At 44.6% G+C, this 21,727-nt stretch overlaps 1 protein-coding gene across 2 annotated transcripts in view; it reads right to left on the bottom strand.

Annotated features, from left to right (window-relative positions):
• rtf2 (replication termination factor 2) overlaps nt 1-21,727 on the bottom strand; it is a 174,544-nt gene that overhangs the window by 111,256 nt on the left and 41,561 nt on the right. For both annotated transcript variants that reach the window (XM_070895894.1, XM_070895893.1), the window contains exons 4-5: nt 19,143-19,282; nt 15,099-15,177 (exon numbers count right to left, since the gene is read on the bottom strand). In XM_070895894.1, coding sequence (XP_070751995.1) covers nt 15,099-15,177; nt 19,143-19,282 — 219 coding nt within the window. The remainder of the gene's footprint in view (nt 1-15,098; nt 15,178-19,142; nt 19,283-21,727) is intronic.

Genomic DNA, 21,727 nt, shown 5'->3' on the forward strand with positions numbered 1-21,727 from the left:
CCCTCTCTCTCTTCACCCCACTCTCTCTCTCTTCACCCCTCTCTCTCTCTTCACCCCTCTCTCTCTCTTCACCCTCTCTCTCACTTCACCCCTCTCTCTCTCTTCACCCCTCTCTCTCTCTTCACCCCTCTCTCTCTCTCTTCACCCCTCTCTCTCTTCTTCACCCCTCTCTCTCTCTCTTCACCCCTCTCTCTCTCTCTTCACCCCTCTCTCTCTCTCTTCACCCCTCTCTCTCTCTCTTCACCCCTCTCTCTCTCTCTTCACCCCTCTCTCTCTCTCTTCACCCCTCTCTCTCTCTCTTCACCCCTCTCTCTCTCTCTTCACCCCTCTCTCTCTCTCTTCACCCCTCTCTCTCTCTCTTCACCCCTCTCTCTCTCTCTTCACCCCTCTCTCTCTCTCTTCACCCCTCTCTCTCTCTCTTCACCCCTCTCTCTCTCTCTTCACCTCTCTCTCTCTCTCTTCACCCCTCTCTCTCTCTCTTCACCCCTCTCTCTCTTCACCCCTCTCTCTCTTCACCCCTCTCTCTCTTCACCCCTCTCTCTCTTCACCCCTCTCTCTCTTCACCCCTCTCTCTCTTCACCCCTCTCTCTCTTCACCCCTCTCTCTCTTTCACCCCTCTCTCTCTCTCTTCACCCCTCTCTCTCTCTCTTCACCCCTCTCTCTCTCTCTTCACCCCTCTCTCTCTCTCTTCACCCCTCTCTCTCTCTCTTCACCCCTCTCTCTCTCTCTTCACCCCTCTCTCTCTCTCTTCACCCCTCTCTCTCTCTCTTTTCCCCTTTTCACCCCTCTCTCTCTCTTCCCCTTTTCACCCCTCTCTCTCTCTCTTTTCACCCCTCTCTCTCTCTCTTTTCACCCCTCTCTCTCTCTCCCTCCTCTCCCTCTCTCTCCGCCCTCTCCCTCCCCCCCTCCCTCCTCTCCCTCTCTCTCCCCCCCTCCCTCCCCTCTCTCTCTCCTCTCCCTCTCCCTTTCCCCCCCGCCCCCCTCCCTCTCCTCCCCCTCCCTCCCCCTCTCCCTCTCCCCCCTCCCTCCCCCTCCCTCCCTCCTCTCTACCCCCCTCCCTCTCCCGAACCGAACCACCCCGACCCAACGCCACCTACCTGTAAATCTGGTGCTGGGGACGGGCCCTGCCCGAAGTCTCGGACCGGCCCGTTCAACCTTCGGTCCCGAAAGGCCTGCCTGAAGCACTTTCACACAGGTAGGAAGATGGTTTATTTAATCTTTTCTTTGCTTATAAATGTTTATTCAGGTTGGATTTATTTGTATAATATTTGTAGAATATTTGTAGAAGTATAAATAAGGATTTACTGTAGAATTTAATGAATTCCCTCCCCCCCCCTCCCCTCGTTCTGGACGCCTAATTTGTAACCTGCGCCTGATTTTTTAATGTGTAGAACAGGTTTTTTCAGTTCTACAAAAATCTTCACTTGCTCCATTCTACTTTAGTTTGGAGTACGTTTTCACTGTGGAAACTTTCAAATCAGGTGTCAGTGGCCGGACACGCCCCCTTTTGAAGAAAAAATTCTGTTCCAAAGTAGAACTGTTCTACCTGACTAGAACTGCAGAAAAAAAAATGTGGAGAATTGCGATTTCTAAGATAGTCCGTTCTCCACCAGTTGCTCCTAAAAATCAGGCGCAAATCATGTGGAAACTTGGGCTCTATATGACTTTCTTCTGTTTTAATACCTGATGCCTATATTACTACGGGGTGGCTCCCTCATTCAAAACTTTAGAAGTACCCTGTACTGCATAGCTCTGCTGTTTGCTCAAAGGGTAAACACACCATCAAATATGGACGCTCCTTGGGTACGTTCTGTGCTGAGTTAGCGGATCTCAGCAAGAGCAGTGGTAGAGCTACAACAATTAGACACTGGCCTTCCGAGTACACCCTACATAGATTCCAAATTGTCTAAAACACTGCTGTCCACATCCTTTCCCGCACTAATCCCCATTACTACCCCCGTCCTCACTCACTTCCATTTACTCCTCATCCCTCCAATGCACTGACTTCAAAATCCGTGTCCTTATTTATAAAGGACTTCCACGGCTTCACAGCACTGTCTTTCCCCACTCCCATACACACCGGCAGTCTCCTCGAGTTCAACATCCCAGCCACACCCTCTGCTCTTCCAATTATGGACTCTGTTAAAACCATCTCCTTCTGCTCCACCTCCAGCAGCAGGGCTGCTTTAGTCCCACACTCTGCAACACCTTGCCTAATTCCATTTCCGCTCAGTGTCCATTTTTACTAAGTTAAAGGCACTATATAATACAGCACACATGGACCAAAGTGTGAATGGGCGGGGTCCTCATAAACAATTCAAATCTGGTCCTCAGGCAATACAGGATCAGCTTTGGATGTGATCAAACAGTCTGCCTGCACTCTGTTCAGGACTTATGTAAAGTGATTCATTACCACAAACAGCTTATTATACCATTTACTCCACTGTCTATTGATGCAAGAACCCCCAATTTTTTTTACTTTGTAGCTGACCTGGGCTGTTCACTACATGATGTTGGTGGCTACCATTCTCAAAGTAAAGGTGTTATGACTCGTAGGAACTGATCCATATACAGATATCTATCTCAAAGCTGATGTTATATACCACTTACACTGTATGATCACTTCCAACATGCATAGCAGTGCAGCAGTTAAGATACTGGATGAGCAACTCCAAGTTCATGAATTAAAATCCCATCATGGCAAGCTATGAAATGGAATTCAATAAATATAGTAATCTGTGGGTTGGAATCAGGAAAGATGCCGGACTCATTCAAAAACCCACTGGTTCACCAAGATCCTTGGGGAAAGGAACTTGCTAGCTCTATTCAATCTGGCCTGCATGCCACTCCAGCGGTCCCTCAAACGAGGATGACTTGCTTCCACAAGAGTTCACAGATGTTTCAGTCCTGAACTCCAATTGAAGGGTGGAAGATGCCTGTGCGTGGATTTTTTTTAACGTGGGGTGACCGTTGCACACCAGATGGGCTTGACAGAGCTAGGTCTTTATCCAGTGGCAAGGGTTAACCAGGACAACTGGAAACCAGCTCTGCTGCACGGATCTAGTGCGCACACATATCACAGTGTGGGCTGGCCCATGCTGTCCCTGGGCCCTCGGCTCTTCTGGGCTCCGTACCCTCATTCACCGCACCTCCGCCCACGATGTTCCAGGGCCCGGCCTCCAGCTCTATTTAAAGCCCCGACCTGCGGTGGTGTTCTCACAGAGGTCAGGGCGGCCCACTCCAGTCCCACAGCACTGATGACTCAATGCACTGTGAAGTAGCCTAAAAAGCCACTCACTTTGCTTGCACCACTTACATCTCAGGAGTGAATATAAAAAACCGTAATGTCTGCCTGCATCTCCAATTTACCCTTTCTATACTTTTACCGGGTTCAGAGCACTAGTACTATACTGCAATAATTCCATTCTTGCAAAATCCATGTGTGCGCATCTGTTCAAACATCAATAAACTTTAAACCAGTATTTACAATTTCATGCTTCAGGCTGACGACCTCCCCAATGCTAGAAGAAGACGTGTACAGGCTAGCAATACAAATATCGTATTGCTGGCCTGTCAGGTAGGCTGAGATACAGGCTCATTTGCAGTCACTTCCACATAGAATCAGAATGGTTGCAGCACAGAAGGCGGCCATTCGGCCCGTCGAGCCCGTGCCAGCTCTCTGCAAGAGCACTTCAGCCAGTCCCATTCCCATGCCCATGCCCTTTCCCCGTAGCCCTGCTATTTTTTTCCCTTCTGGTACTTGTCCAATTCCCTTTTAAGAGCCACAATCGAATCCGCCTCCACCACCCTTTCAGGCAGTGAATTCCAGATCCTAACCACTCGCTGCATAAAAAAGGTTTTCCTCATGTTGCCTATGATTCTTCTGCCAAGCACCTTAGATCTGTGTCCTCTGGTTCTTGACCCTTCCACCAATGGGAACAGTTTCTCTCTATCTACTCTGTCTAGACCCCAAATGATTTTGAACACCTCGATCAAATCTCTCTTAACCTTCTCTGCTCGAAGGAGAACAACCCCAGCTTCTCCAGTCTATCCACGTAACTGAGGTCCCTAATCTCTGGAAGCATTCTCGTAAATCTTTACTGCACCCTCTCACATCATTCCGAAAGTGTGGTGCCCAGAATTGTACACAATATTCCAAATTAGGCTGTGTTTTATAAAAGCTCATCATAACTTCTTTGCTTTTGTACTCTATGCCTCTATCTATGAAGCCCAGGATCCCGTGTGCTTCTTTAACCACTTTCTCAACCTGCCCTGCCACCTTCAATGATTTGTGCATATACTCCCCGGTCTCTCTGTTGCTGCATCCCTTTAGGATCGTACCATTTAGTTTATATTGCCTCTCCTCATTCTTCCTACCAAAAGTCATCGCATTAAATTTCATCTGCCATGTGTCCGCCTATTTCACCAGCCTGTCTATGTCTTCTTGAAGTCTATCACTATCCTCCTCACTGTTCACTATACTTCCAAGTTTTGTGTTATCTGCAAATTTTTTTAATTGTGCCCTGTACACTCAAGTCTAAGTCTTTAATATATAAAGAAAAGCAGTGATCCCAGTACCGACCCCTGGGGAACACCACTGTATACCTTCCTACAGTCTGAAAAACAACCGTTCACCACTACTCTCTGTTTCCTGTCATTAGCCAATTTTGTATCCATGCTACCACTGTCCTTTTTATTCCCATGGGCTTCAACTTTGCTGGCAAGCCGATTATGTGGCATTTTATCAAACACCTTTTGGAAGTCCATGTGCACCACATCAACCCTCTGTTACCTCATCAAAAAACTCAATCAAGTTAGTTAAACATGATTTGCCTTTACCAAGTCCATGCTGACTTTCCTTAATTAATCCACACTTGTCCAAGTGACTGTTCATTTTGTCCTGGATTATAGTTTCTAAAAACTTTCCCACTACTGAGGTTAAACTGACTGGCCTGTAGTTGCTGGGTTACAACTTAATTTATATTACAAGAATGCTTTTGGAGGTATTACTGTAATATTAATGGCGTATTAACAGAGCTTATGGCTTTGAGATCAATTTGAAAAAGATCACAAAGAGATCAGGAAGTGAAGCTGAACGAACGGAAGGGAGAAGGCTACACTGCAACAAATTAAATTAGTTTTTTTAATTAATAATTTATGAGAAAAAGGGTTGCGGAAACTCAAATCAATAACCAAGATTCTTTAGTGAACAAATATAAAGATTTCAGCTAAGGAAATAATACTGAATCATATAATCATCAGGAGTAGGCCATTCAGCTCCGAGAGTCTGCTTCGCCGTTCAATTAGATCACGGCTGATCTGTACTTCAAATCCATTTGCCTGCCTTAGCTCCATATCCCTCGATAGATAAACAAATCTATCCATTTCAAATGACACAGCATCTTTTGGGGGGGAGAATTCCAGATTTTCACTGCCCTGTGTGAGGAAAAAGTGCTTCTGCTTTCACTCTGAATAGCCTTTTAAGATTATGCCTTCTTGTTCTGGATTCCCTCAACAGACAAAATAGCTTCTTGACATCTATCCTGTCAAATCCCTCTATCACTTTAGACACCATGATTAAATCACCCATCATTGTTCTAAACTCAAGGGAATACAAGCCAAGTTTATCTAATCTGGTAGAAACATAGAAATTTACAGCGCAGAAGGAGTCCATGTCAGCCCATCGTGTCTGCGCCGACCGACAAATAGCCACGTGGCCCTCGGTCAGCAGCCCTGAAGGTTATATATAAACCTATGAACAATGAACAATGATGGAACATAAGAAATAGGAGCAGGAGTAGGCCATACGGCCCCTCAAGTCTGCTCCACCATTCAATAAGATCATGGCTGATCCGATCATGAACTCAGCTCGACTTCCCTGCCCACTCCCCATAACCCTTTACTCCCTTATCGCTCAAAAATCTGTCTATCTCCGCCTTAAATATATTCAATGACCCAGCCTCCATAGCTCTCTGGGGCAGAGAATTCCACAGATTAAAACCCTCAGAGAAGAAATTCCTCCTCATCTCAGTTTTAAATGGGCAGCCCCTTATTCTGTGACTATGCACCCTAGTTTTAGTTTCCCTTATGAGTGGAAATATCCTCTCTGTATCCACCTTCTCGAGCCCCCTCAGTATCTTGTAAGTTTCAATAAGATCACCTCTCATTCTTCTGAACTCCAATCAGAGATGAGGGCGTTGACTTATGAGGAGGTTGAGCCCAACCAAGTGAACCTTCTCTGAACTGCCTCCAATGCAAGTATATCCTTCCTTAAATACGGAGACCAAAATTGTACAGTACTCCCGGTGAGGCCTCACCAATACCCTGCATTGTAGCAGGACTTTTCTGCTTTTATACTCTATCCCCCTTGCAATAAAGGCCAACATTCCATTGGCCTTCCTGAATACTTGCTGAACCTGCATACTAATTTTGTGTTTCATGCACAAGGAACCCCAGGTCTCTCTGTACTGCAGCACTTTGCAATTTTTCTCCATTTAAATTATAATTTGCTTTTCTATTATTTCTGCCATACATTTTCCCACATTACACTCCATCTGCCAAATTCTTGCCCTCACTTTGCCTGTCTATATCCTTTAGCAGATTTTGTGTGTCCTCCTTATAATTTGTTTTCCCATCCATCAGCAAACTTGGCTGCATTACACTCGATCCCTTCATCCAAGTCATTAATATTGAGGACCCAGCACCGATCCCTGCGGCACCCCACTAATCACTGTTTGCCAACTGGAAAAGGACCCATTTATCCCAACTCTCTGTTTTCTGTGAGTTAACCAATTCTCTATCCATGCTAATATATGACCCCCAACCCAGAGAGCTTTTATCTTGTACAGTAACCTCTTATTATGGCACCTTATCGAATGCCTTCTGGAAATCCAAATACACCACTGGTTCTCCCTTATCCACCCTGCTCGTTACATCTTCAAAGAACGCCAGCAAATTTGTCAAACATGATTTCCCTTTCATAAAACCATGCTGACTGCTTGACTGAATCAAGCACCCGGCCCAACCAGTCCGCCTCACACAACTGCGACACCCTTCGCACCGAAACATTCTACACTCCACCCCATGTAATCTCCTGGGAGAGGCAAAAACCAGATAAAAACCCAGGCCAAGTGGGGAAAAAGAAATCTGGGAAAATTCCTCTCTGACCCATCGAGGCGATCGAAACTAGTCCAGGAGATCACCTTGGCCGTAGTCGATTCCCTACAGTACTTACCATCGTATCTGCGCCAGCCAACAAAGAGGTTATCCAGTCTAATCCCACTTACCAGCTCTAGATCTGTAACCCTGCAGGCTACGACACTTTCAAGTGTCCATCCAAGCACCTTTTAAATGTGGTGAGGGTTTCTGCATCCACCATCCTTCCAGGCAGTGAGTTCCAGACCCCCACAACCCTCTGCATGAAGAAGCCTCCCCTCAAATCCCCTCTGAACCTTCCACCAACCGCCTTAAAACTATACCCTCTCCACCAATGGAAATAGCCCCTTGCTATCCACTATATCCAGGCCCCTCAAAATTTTGTACATCTCAATGAGGTCACCTCTCAACCTCCCCTGTTCCAATGAGAATAAACCCAGACTATCCAATCTGGCCTCATAACTAAGATTCTCCATTCCAGGCAACATCCTAGTAAATCTCCTCTGTACCCTCTCTAGTGCAATCACGTCCTTCCTATAATACGGCGACCAGAACTGTACGCAGTACTCCAGCTGTGGCCTAACCATAGTATTATACAATTTAAGCATTACCTCCCTGCTCTTGTATTCCGTATGCCTTCTTAACCATCTCATCCACCTGGCCTGCTACTTTCAGGTCCCTTTATTCATCTACACTATTAAGTGGCCGACCGCTTAATGTGTATACCCTTTCCTTATTCGCCCTCTCAAAAGTGCATTACCTCACATTTCTCCGAATTAAATTCCATTTGCCACTGCTCTGCCCACCTGACCAGTAGATTGATATCCTCCTGCAGTCCATGACTTTCCAATTCATTATCAACCACACAGCCAATTTAAGCGCCATCTGCAAACTTCATAATCATACTCCCTATATTCAAATCTAGATCATTGATATATACCACAAAAAGCAAGGGACCTAGCACTGAGCCTTGCAGAACCCCATTGTAAACATTCTTGCAGTCACAAAATCAACCTTCCAGTCATAAAAACATCCATCAACCATTACCCTTTGCTTCCTGCCTCTAAGCCAATTTTGGATCTCATGGGCTTTAACCTTCGTGGGAACTTATCAAAAGCTTTGCTCAAGTCCATAAACACTACATCGCACGCACCACCCTCATCTTGGTTACCTCCTCAAAAAATCCAATCAGGTTAGTCAAACGCGATCTTCCCTTAACAAATCCGTGCTGACTGCCCCTTTCCAAATTTGATTTATCTTGTCTTTCAGGATTTTTTCCAATAATGTTCCCACCACTGAGATTAGGCTGACAGGCCTGTAATTACTCGGCCTATCCCTTTCTCCCTTCTTAAACAAGGGTACTACATTAGCAGTTTTCCAGTCCTCCGGCACCATGCCCAAATTCAAAGAGGTTGGAAAATGATGGTCAAGGCCTCTGCTATTTCCTCTTTTACTTTGCTCAACACTCTGGGATGCATTTCATCCGGGCCTGGGGACTTATCTACTTTCAAAGCTGCTAAACCCCTTAATACCTCCTCTCTTACTATATTTATTTCATCCAGAATTTTACACTCCTCCTCGATAGCAGTATCTGCATTGCCCCTTTCCTTTGTGAAAACAGACGCAAAGTATTCATTAAGAACCCAACCAACATCTTCCACCTTCACACAAAGATTACCCTCATGGTCTCTAATAGGCCCTACCCTTTCTTTAGTTATCCTCTTGCTCTTAATATATTTATAGAACATCTTTGGGTTTTCCTTAATTTTACTAGCCAAGAATTTTTCATGCTTTCCCTTAGCATTCCTAATATCCTTTTTAATTTTATCTCTCAACTTTCTATATTCCTCCAAAGATTCTACAATATTTAGCTGTCGGTATATGACATAAGCTTCCCTTTTTTCTTTATCCTCCCCTGCAAGTCCCGAGACATCCAGGGGGTTCTAGAATTGTTATTCCCATCCTTTTTCTTTAAGGGCACGTTTGACCTAAGCCTTCCAGATCTTCTCCTTGAATGCTTCCCACTGTTCTGACACTGATTTACCCACAAGTAGCTGTTTTCAGTCCACTGTGGCCAAATCACTCCACAACTTAGCAAAGTTAGCTTTTCCCCAATTTGGGAATTTATTCGAGGTCTATCCTTGTCCTTATCCGTAACTAACTTGAATCTGACTGAATTATGGTCACTGGCACCTTAGTACTCTCCCACTAATACCCCTTCAACCAGCTTGATTCCCCAAATCTAAATCCAAAACCGCCCCCTCTCGTGTTGGGCTTGTTACATACTGACTAAAAAAGTTCTCTTGAATGCATTTTAAGAATTCCGCACCCTCTATACCCTTCACACTATATTTGTCCCAATCAACATTAGGATAGTTAAAATCCCCTACTGTTACTGACCTATGATTTTTGGACTTCACAGCAATTTGCTACATATTTGCTCCTCTATCTCCCTCCCACTGTTTGGGGGTCTATAATACACACCCAGCAGTGTGATCACCCGTTTTTTATTTTTCAATTCGATCCATATGGTCTCATTTGATGATCCTTCTAACAAATCATGCCTCCTCACCGCTGTAATAGTTTATTTAATCAATACCGCAAACCCCCCCTTTTTACCCCCCTCTCTCTGTCTTGTCTAAAAATCCTGTAATCAAACCTGCCCCTCTGAAAGATATGTTAGAAGGATCATCAAATGAGACCATATGGATCGAATTGAAAAATAAAAAAGGGGTGATCACACTGCTGGGTGTGTATTATAGACCCCCAAACAGTGGGAGGGAGATAGAGGAGCAAATATGTAGCAAATTGCTGTGAAGTCCAAAAACCATAGGGTAGTAATAGTAGTGGATTTTAACTATCCTAATATTGATTGGGACAAATATAGTGTGAAGGGTATGGAGGGTACGGAATTCTTAAAATGCATTCAAGAGAACTTTTTTAGTTCTCTGTAATGGCTTAATGTCATACTCTCATAATTTAACTCTTTTAGCCCTGGTATCAGTTTTATGAATCTGTGCTGCACCCACACCAAGGCCAATATATCCTTCCTGAGGTGCAGTGGCCAGAACTGAACACAGAACTCCAGATAGAATTTGACCAAGGCCCTGTGCAACTGAAGCATAACTTCGCCCCCTTTGTATTCCAGCCCCTTGAGATAAAGGCCAACATTACATTAACCTTTTTGATTACTTTTTGTACACCAAGCTTTTACTAATTTGTGTATGACACCACAGCTTCTAGTCTCTTATCATTAAACCATATTCTGATTTATTTTCTTCGATCCAAAATGAATATCACACTTCCCCACATTGAACGCCATCTACCACAGTTTTGCTCACTCACGTCATGTCTCTTTATATCTTTCTACTCCCAACTACACAATTTACGGTAGATTAAAGGGAAAGCAAAATGTTGGGCAAGTCCTTTTTGTGAAGTACTACCCATTTTTATAGAACTAAATCACCCTCTTACCAGGAAATTTTGACTGTTCAAGATAAAAAAGATCAATTTTATTGCCACGATGTAGACCGTGAGTGAGGTCTCCTTGATCGGTCAGTGTGCGCACCCTGGAGCATTTGTATTGCAAACAGAGAGGTCACAACTCCAAACCAGCCTGAGAGTCATTCCAGGACCACTACCCCTGCAAAACCTTACAGAAGGGCTGGTATGCATTCCCAACCTATACACATCAATGGGTTTGTGAGAAATTTAGCACAAAGCAGAAAAATAGTTGCAAACCACTGGAGTTTGGAGGCTCTTTCGCTTTCGTTCCATGAAACAATATCCCAAGATACACTTTAAAACATCTGCTTGCTGTGGGAAAAGACTCCCGCCTTCACATATGATCCGCAGTCGAATCACCAACCAGTGTGAGTTATTTAGAGGCCGAATTGAAAACTTTGGCAAAAAGATGGGATTGGAGAAAACATGGAGCAAGAAGCAGAGGCAATGAGTTGTGAGGGAATACACAGTAGATCATAGGCAACTGAAAGTTCTGCAATCAATAGTAAAGGGAGGAGTAGGGATACATTGGAGATCAGGGAAGACCAAAGGGTATAGGTGGGGAAAGCAAGTCTGGAAGAGGTAGCAGAGACCAGGATAAGTATTTTAAATTACAAGCTGGGGTCAGAGAACCATTGTAGGCCTGCGAGGGTGGGAGTGACAGGCAAGTGAGGCATTGTGCGTGATGGGATACAGCAAGCTATGTTTTGGACAGGCTGGATGAAGGAAGGTCAGCGAGGAGAGTATGGAATAATCAAGACTGGTGAAATGGTCAAGCTAGTGACAGAGGCGGTCAATGATGTAGAGACAGAAATACATGAGAGGTAGAGGACTGCTGTGGCAGTGATTTGCAAGTACAAATGGTTGCAGAGAAAATCTAAACTTGTATGGGCCATTGGAGAGAGCTAGACATGGTGAGGAAAGATAGTAATGAGAGGAGGCAACCTGTCCAATATTTGAGGATTTAACTTCAGGCGGAACGAGGCTTCCAAACAGGAGACAGCAATGGACATAATTGTTTTCTCCATCCAGGAACATTTACAGCGTTGTGCAAGTGTTTCGCTTGTATCTATTTGCGTGTGCATTTTGGCTGCCGCTTCAGACCCGGGCCATTGACTTCCTTCTCCCGCTTTGTCTCTATTTCCCTCCCAGGTCAGTATCTAATGTCGATATGCCACCTCTCATCTATCCTCTTCTCATATATTCTGTCCTCTAAAATTCCTATGCCAACATTTCATTACTCCACAACCTTCCTACTCTCGTGTTGCCGTCCCAGACTTGACTCCCTTTTAAACAAGACTGCAGCTTCCCTCTGTGCCTCTTTTGGCATTCTCCAAAGGACCCACAGTGGCACTTGTCACTGTCTCCTCACAAGTAGCAACCCCAACTGTCCCATCCTTCTGTGTCACCAACCTTACCACCCAGCTTGCCCAGGGAAGGCTAACCTTGCAAATCTCCTCCCTGTCCAACTCATCCCTCCAAGCAATGACCTTGTGTATGCTGGCAGTAAATCAGCCATCACAGATCCTTTCAAAATCTCCTTACAGAATGTACGTTCACTTGGAAACAAGGCCCTTGCCATCCATGACCTTATCATAGATGACTGCATCGACGTCATGGCACTAACGGAAACTTGGTGGAGGGAGTCTCCCTGGTGATCGAAGTCTCCCCTCCCGGTTCTACCTTCCACTACTTGCCCTGCCCAGATCACCATGGTGGCAGTATAGCTCTCATCACCAAATCTTACCCTTAGTCTGTCCCCCTACTCCGCTGACACTTTCTCATCCTTTAAAGATCTCGTCTTATTCCATCTCTCTCACCTCTCATTCAACATTCTCGTTCTTTACCGCCCATACAAGTATAATAACTTTATCACGGATATATCCTCACTGCTTTCCTCCCTCAGCCTATGCACCGAGCGACTTCTCATCCTCGGTGACGTTAACCTCCATCTTAATTCATCATGCGCTCTCTCTCTCCGGAGTTCATTACCCTCCTGTCCTCCCTTAATCTCTCCCTCCATGTAAATTCCTCAATCCATATTCACAGCCACCCCTTGATCTCCGAGCTATTAAAGATAAAGCCATCTCTGACCATTTCCTTGAAACAATCTCGACCCACATCCCCAATCCAAAACAACTTCCTTCTGCATCCGCCCCGGAAAAAATCTCTCTCCAAACTCTCTTAAAACTGCGCTCATCAACTCAAAACTGTCTAACCTTTGACCCTCTTTTAATAATGACATTTCTGCAGCCAGTGATCTGCTCAATCACACCCTCACCACTACCTTTGATGTCCTAGTCCCTATTTAAACCATTGCTCTCTCTCCCACCCTGGCCATTCCCCCTGGTACAGCCCTCATCTTCGCTTCCTCAAGCCCAAAGGGCGCAGACTTGAACGGATGTGGCAACAACTAGTTTAGCCATTCACCGCCAGATCTGGCTCAAACACATAAAACATTATTGGTTCCTGTTCTTGTCTACAAAAACTGCTCACTGTTCCAGGATCATTCTGCATTGCAAAAATAACTCCCGGCTACTATTCTCTACTGCTAACCGTCTCCTTGGACCCCTCTCCCCTATCTCCACCAACAAGAGAGGATCTCATGGACTTTGTCTCAAAGATTGAGACCATCCGATCAGCTGCCTCTGCGAGTTCCCTTCCTTCCCCTAGCCCGTGGGGCTAAACTTTCTCCGAGGCTCCCCCCTTCCCGAGCCCTGAACTCACATCTTTCTCTAATTTCTCTCCGATCTCCCCAAGCTCATCTTTTGTCCATGAGACCCACTTCCTGCTCCCTTGACTCGATTCCCACTAAACTGCTGACCACCCAACTTCTTTTTCTGGCTCCCATGTTAGCTGACATTGTTAACGGTTCTCTCTCCTCAGGCACTGATCCCGCTCCTTCAATTCTGCTGCCATCACCCGCCCCCTCAAAAAACCAACCCTTGACCCCACTGTGCTTGCTATCGCCCCATCTCCAACCTCCCTTTCCTCTCCAAAAGTACTTGAACATGTTGTCGTCTCGCAAATCCGTGACCATCTTTTCATGAACTCAATGTTTGAATCCCTTCAATCTGATTTTCACCCCTGTCACAGTACCAAAACGGCTCTCATCAAAGTCACAAGTGACATCCTTTGTGACTGTGACAAAGGTAAACCATCCCTTTTCATCCTTCTCGACCTGTCTGCAGCCTTTGACACTGTTGACCACTCCATCATCCTCCTCCAACGCCTCTCCACCATCGTCCAGCTGGGTGGGACTGCACTCACCTGGTTCCATTCTTATCGATCTAATCGTAACCAGAGAATCACCTGCAACGGCTTCTCTTCCCGCCCCCGCATCATTACCTCTGGTGTCCCCCCCAAGGATCTATCCTTGGCCCCTCCTATTTCTCATCTACATGTTGCCCCTTGACGACATCATCCGAAAACACGGAGTCAGTTTCCACATGTACGCTGATGACACCCAGCTCTACCTCACCACCACTTCTCTCGACCCCTGCTTTGTATCTAAATTGTCAGACTGTGTCGAACATCCAGTACTGGATGAGCAGAAATTTTCTCTATAATAAAATATTGGGAAGACGGAAGCCATTATCTTTGGTCCCCGCCACAAACAGCGTTCCCTAACTACCGACTCCATCCCTCTCCCTAGCATCAATCTGAGGATGAACAAGATTGTTCGCAACCTAGGTGTCATATTTCACCCTGAAATTAGTTTCCAGCCACATATCCGCAGCATAATTAAAACCGCCTTTTTCCACCTCCGTAACATTGCCCGCCTCCGCCCCACCTCAGCTCTTCTGCTACTGAAATCCTCATCCATGCCTTTGTCATCTCTAGATTTGACTAATCATACACACTGCTGGCTGGCCTCCACATTCTACACTACGTAATCTTTAGGTCATCCAAAACTCAGCAGTCCGTGTCCTAACTCGCACCAAGTTACGGTCACCCATCAACCCTTTTCTGACCTACAGTGGCTCCCGGTTAAACAACGCCTCGATTTCAAAATTCTCATCCTTATTTACAAATCCCTCCATGGCCTCGCCCCTTCCTATCGCTAATCTTTTTCAGCCTTACAACCCCACAAGATGTCTGCGTTCCTCTAACTCTGGCCTCTTGAGCAATTCCCATTATAACTGCCATTGGTGGGCGTGCCTTCAGCTGCCTGGGCCCTAAGCTCTGGAACTCCTCCCTAAACCTCTCCGCCTCGCTACCTCTCTTTGCTCCTTTAAGATGCTCCTTAAAACCTACCTCTTTAGGTCATCTGCCTTAATTTCTTCTTTCATGGTTCAGTCAAATGTATTTGTTTTGTAACACTGTTGTGAAGTGCCTTGGGATATTTTTACTAAGTTAAATGCAATACATAAATAGAAGTGATTATTATTATTCAACAAGACAGCAGTCTATTGAAGCACAGTGTTCTAATTTCCTACCTTGTGGCAAACTTCAGTCTTTATCTCTTTCATAGCACGGTCAGAGAAGACACAGCCACAGGCACGGAGGTAGCAAAATCTGTAAGGAAACCAGTGAGGTCACAAACGACAATCACAGTAACAGTGGACTGCTTATCAAATCCTTTATAACTTGACCTAGATTGTAAATGCAGAGGTGAGGGAGGGTCAATATAAAACTGCAATTGGATTCATGTCAGTCAGGTATCTCTTTTATGGGAAGCAACTATCAGCTGTTTTAATGGCAACGAAACTGAGGACCTACTACATTTAGGTTTCAAACGCACCGCCTTCTCTGTCAATTGTAAGCGAACCTTTCCCTTTATGATCAAAAGCTGCATTTTATATACATCACCTTGCCCATGCCATGACCCAAAACTATTATCCCAAATAGAATAAACCACAACCTGCAAACTATGTTTTCAGTCATCTCAGTACACAGATCAGAGCTGTTGCAGGTTAGGATACAAAAATGTTTATTTACAATTTTAAACACAATACTTCAGAATAAGGCAATATTTCACATTTCCAATAATTAAATAAGGTGATAGCAACTGAACTGCATGCAGTATTAGTAATGCCCTTCAGTTTCAAATAATACAGCTCACAGTGAACTTTGCTATCAACCTGCACAATAATTGGATGATAAACACTTCCTAACACAAGTCTCCTAGATCACGCCAGTCAGAGGGAGTAGGTTACTGGAGTTCTGCAAATAACCAGCTGATACCTGGAGGAGCACTTGAACAGGTTTGGTCAATACTCAGATTTCCCCTCTTTCATAGAATCATCGAAGTTTACAGTACAGAAGGCGGCCATTTCAGCCCATCGTGTCCGTGCCAGCCAACAAGAGGTTATCCAGCCTAATCCCACTTTCCAGCTCTAGGTCCGTAACCCTGCAGGCTACGGCACTTCAAGTGCACATCCAAGTACTTTTTAAATGTGGTGAGGGTTTCTGCCTCTACCACCCTTTCAAGCAGTGAGTTCCAGACCCCCACAATCTTCTGCGTGAAGAAATTTCCCCTCAAATCCCCTCTAAACCTTCTACCAATTACTTTAAATGTATGCCCCCTGGTTGTTGACTCCTCTGCTAAGGGAAATAGGCCCTTTCTATTCACTATATCTAGGCCCCTCATAATTTTATACACCTCAATGAGGTCTCCTTTCAGTCTCCTCTGTTCCAAGGAAAACAAACTCAGCCTATCCAATCTGTCCTCATAGCTAAGATTCGCCATTCCCGGCAACATCCTCGTAAATCTGCTCTGTACCTGTCCAGTGCAATCACGTCCTTCCTGTAATGCGGTGACCAGAACTGCATGCAGTACTCCAGCTGTGGCCTAGTGATTTATAAAGTTCAAGCATAACCCCCCCCCCCCTTGCTCTTATATTCCATGCCTCGGCTAATAAAGGCAAGCATTCCGTATGCCTTCTTAACCACCTTATCTACCTGCCCTGCTACCTTCAGGGATCTGTGGACATGTACTCCCAGGTCCCTTTGTTCCTCCACACTTCTCAGTGTCCTACCATTTAATGTGTATTCCCTTGCCTTGTTTGACCTCCCCAAATGCATTACCTCACACTTCTGCGGATTAAATTCCATTTGCCACTGTTCTGCCCACCTGACAGTTCATTGATATTTTCCTGTAGTCGACAGCTTTCTTCTTCATTATCAACCACACAGCTGATTTTAGTATCATCTGCAAACTTCTTAACCATACCCCCTATATATTCAAGTCTAGATCATTGATACATACCACCATAAGCAAGGGACCCAGCACTGAGTCCTGCGGAACCTCACTGGTTCCAGTCACAAAAACACCCGAGAACCATTACCCTTTGCTTCCTGCCTCTGAGCCAATTTCGGATCCAACTTGCCACTTTTCCCGGGATCCCATGGGCTTTTACTTTCATGACCAGTCTGCCATGTGGGACTTTATCAAAAGCCTTGCTAAAATCCATATACAATACATCAAATGCACTGCTCTCATCGACCCTCCTGGTTACCTCCTCAAAAAGTGTAATCAAGTTAGTCAAACACGACCTTCCCTTAACAAATCTGTGCTGACTGTCCTTGATTAATCCATGTCTTTCTAAATGTAGATTTATGTTGTCCTTTAGGATTTTTTCCAATAATTTTCCCACTACTGAGGTTAGGCTGACTGGTCTGTAATTAATCAGTCTGGATAAATGGGTCATTTTCCGGTTGGCAAACAGTGACTAGTGGGGTGACGCAGGAATCGGTACTGGTTCCTCAACTATTTACAATCTATATTAATGACTTGGATGAAGGGATCGAGTGTAATGTAGCCAAGTTTGCTGATGATACAAAGATGGGTGGGAAAGAAAATTGTGAGGAGAACACAATAAATCTGTAAAGGGATATAATCAGGCTAAGTGAGTGGGCAAAAAATTGGCATAATGTGGGAAAATGTGAGGTTATCCACTTAGGCAGAAATAATAGAAAAGAAAATTATAATTTAAATGAAGAAAAATTGCAAAGTACTGCAGTACAGAGGTACCCAGGGGCCCTTGTGCATGAAACACAAAAAGTTAGCATGCAGGTACAGCAAGTAATCAGGAAGGCAAATGGAATGTTGGCCTTTATTGCAAGGGGAATAAAGTATAAAAGCAGAGAAGTCCTGCTGCAACTGTACAGGGTATTGGTGAGGCCACACCTGGAGTACTGCGTGCAGTTTTGGTCTCTGTATTTAAGGAACGATATACTTGCATTGGAGGCAGTTCAGAGAAGGTTCACTAGGTTGATTCCGAAGATGAGGGGGTTGACTTATGAAGATAGGTTGAGTAGGTTGGGCCTATACACATTGGAGTTCAGAAGAATGAGGGGTAATCTTATTGAAACTTATAAGATAATGAGGGGGCTCGACAAGGTGGATGCAGAAGGGATATTTCCACTCATGGGGAAACTAAAACTAGGAGACATAGTCTTAGAATAAGGAGCCGCCCATTTAAAACTGAGACGAGGAGAAATTTCTTCTGAGGGTTGTAAATCTGTGGAATTCTCTGCCCCAGAGTGTTGTGGAGGCTGGGTCATTGAATATATTTAAGGCTGAGATAGACAGATTTTTGAGCGATAAGGGAGTAAAGGGTTATGGGGAGCGGGCAGGGAAGTGGATTTGAGTCAATGATCAGATCAGCCATGATCTTGTTGAATGGTGGAGCAGGCTCGAGGGGCCAAATGGCCTATTCCTGCTCCTATTTCTTATGTTCTTGTTATGTTTTCCATAACTACCCTAAATCTAACTGAATTATGATCACTAGCACCTAAATACTCTCCCACTGAAATGCTCTTCCACCTGCCCAGCTTCATTCCCTAAAACTAAATCCAGAACCGCCCCTCCAGAGTTGGACTTGCTACATACTGGTTAAAAAAGTTCTCTTGAATGCATTTTAGGAATTCCGCACCCTCTATACCCTTCACATTAATTTTGTCCCAGTTAATATTAGGGTAGTCCCTTCTAATGTCACCCTCTTGGTTTTACCAAAAATTACAGACATCAAGATGCTGCTATAGGAAGGATTCATGTCCTCTGGGTCAAATATTGGCTCTGAAACATTGGGTCCTTTGTGGGCCACAGTATTAAACACCCATCCCCGCTTCCACCAGAATAGCAGCCACACGGTGAAATGATAGCGGAAGAAAGCCTAATTTTTGGAAAAACCAAGAGGGTGACAAGTCCTCTGGTATTCATTTGTTTATCAGAGGTTGAAAGATGGAAAATCTTAGTGTTGGTCAGACCTATTCCAAGTGCTCCTTCAGGTATCTGCTGGTTATTGGTAGAACTCCACTAACACAAGAAACAAAATACAGGATGGGCCACTCATCTCAGCGGTCAACTGAGGAGTGGCACTGCACGGACTTGGGGGCAGGTTGCGAGCCTGCTTTGATGGTCGCACTGGCAGAAGAATACTTTTGATTTTGTACGATACCCAAATATTCACATGGTTAAATGCAATCCAGTCATACAGCCCCTAATGTCAAAGATAAATAAAATTCAAACAACTCACTTCTGTCGTCCATTCATTTCCAAACCAACCACGGGACAGATGAAAGCAGCACGGTGCATCTCTTCGTACTTGTCACCCTTTGTGTTGGCCTTGTCGCCTTTCCAGGCTGGATTGTCTGTCAGATTTAGCTCCTTCACATCCTGAGCATCAAAAAAAGCACAGAAAACCATGTCACAATATCCTGGTCCAATAAACTCCAAATGTTTCTCAATAAAGGAGTGGATCATGTCGATGACTTTATCCTGATGGGCGGCTTGAATTCAGGTCTGAAGAATGCATTTTAAAACCCAAATCTGGAATTAATCCAGAAATCCCAGCCTCTACGGAGTGTGTACGGACCCGGGAAGGCATCGCAAAAGCCGGTTTTCAGCGCACAATGCACATGCGCTGAAAACTGGCTTTTCTGATCCGTCAAGCTCCAGCTTAACAGATCCTCCGCATATCGGGAGCGAGGACATTTGCAGTCACGATTTACCCATATCTTGCCCAGCAAATGTCCTCAAAACTCTTGCACCTGATAAAAGCATAGACTACTTTTACAGGCGTAAGAGTTTTAAATCACACTTAAAATATAAAAAATAAAATTAAAAAAACACATTTTATTTTTAAAGTTTATTTTAAACTATAATTTTTAAACTTTTTAAAAACTCGGAAATGTTTTTTTCTCCAAGACATTTATTAACTTTAATTTCAATTCATTTTAATTGTGTGAGGTGTGTTTTTTATTTTTTTATTTGGCGTTAGTGTGTTTGTTTTTTATTTTCTCAATTAATAGCAATGAGAACTGGTAGATACGGAGTTGCCATTGTTACTAATTGAGAATAGTGTACCTGATTGGTTGAGCAGTCACACGTGACTGCACCGTCTGCGTGGGAACCTGGAGGACGGGAGCGCGCTTTGCAGAGCAGGAAGAGAAGGTCTCCCCACCGGAATCCCATGCTCCTCCCAGACCACCAGGTATTTTCGTTAAAATTCTCTGGTCGGAGGCGTTCGTCCGAAAGAAGCCTCCGAGCGGAATTTCAGGGCTATTAAACTCGACTTACTGGCTCATTAATATCCTGAGAACATAGGGCCATGTAGGTAGATTTTAGGTTCATTTTCAGGTGGAAAAAAATGCACTCACCTGTTATCCTCCATGATGCAATGCTAAAACAACATGTAACAGGCAACAAAATATCCTGTCGGATGAATGGATATATAGCACCATAGAAAACTGGAAATGACCACTAGGGCGTTTTTCCTGCAAGCTAGGTAAAACATTTTGTGAACTGGAGTAGAAAACAAAACATACAGAATGGAAGCTGTAACCATTAGCAAGGGAGGCAATGCCTGAGAGAGGGCAACAAGGAAGGTCCTGAATACCAAATGCAGAAAGTATCTAACTTGCAGACTAAACAGAATAGTTACAACATAAAGAACTTTGCAACACAGTTTCAATGTTGAACATGATGCTGGAGACTGGGCAGTATCGTGGTCCCTACATAGCCCCACCCATGTCAATATAGCCCAGGCTGATAAGATAAAGGTCTCTCTGTCTCTCTCTGCTGGCTGCTAGGGCTCTATGTAACACCAGTTTGAATAGTCTCAACCTAAGTTTAAGTGGGTATGGAATCAGCAGAGATGTGCTGCTTCAATACTAACTGGTATTTAATTAAGAAAAGTCACAGAGATCTTGGATATGGATAACAGTACTCCTGAGAGAGCGCAGAGGCAGCTTTACTCTGCAAACTTGAGCTGGAGGTGTTGAGCTTATGTTGAGTACCTGAAGTAGAAACATAGAAAATAGGAATAGGCCATCCGGCCCTTCGAGCCTGCACCACCATTCAATAAGATCATGGCTGATCATTCCCTCAGTACCCCGTTCCTGCTTTCTCTCCGTACCCCTTGATCCCTTTAGCCGCAAGGGCCATATCTAACTCCCTCTTGAATATATCCAATGAACTGGCATCAACAACTCTCTGCAGTAGGGAATTCCACATGTTAACAACTCTCTGAGTGAAGAAGTTTCTCCTCATCTCAGTCCTGAATGGCTTACCCCTTATCCTAAGACTATGTCCCCTGGTTCTGGACTTCCCCAACATCGGGAACATTCTTCCTGCATCTAACCTGTCCAGACCTGTCAGAATTTTATATGTTTCTATGAGATCCCCTCTCATCCTTCTAAACTCCAGTGAATACAGGCCCAGTCGATCCAATCTCTCCTCATATGTCAGTCCTGCCATCCAAGGAATCAGTCTGGTGAACCTTCGCTGCACTCCCTCAATAGCAAGAACGTTCTTCCTCAGATTAAAAGACCAAAACGGAACACAATATTCTAGGTGGGGCCTCACCAAGGCCCTGTACAACTGCAGTAAGATTGCCCTGCTCCTATACTCAAATCCCCTAGCTATGAAGGCCAACATACCATTTGCCTTCTTCACCGCCTGCTGTACCTGCATGCCAACCTTCAATGACTGATGAATCATGACACCCAGGTCTCACTGCACCTCCCTTTTTCCTAATCTGTCGCCATTCAGATAATATTCTGCCTTCGTGTTTTTGCCCCCAAAGTGGATAACCTCACATTTATCCACATTATATTGCAT

This window comes from Pristiophorus japonicus, chromosome 12, assembly GCF_044704955.1.
Source record: "Pristiophorus japonicus isolate sPriJap1 chromosome 12, sPriJap1.hap1, whole genome shotgun sequence".
NCBI classification, from domain to species: Eukaryota; Metazoa; Chordata; class Chondrichthyes; family Pristiophoridae; genus Pristiophorus; species Pristiophorus japonicus.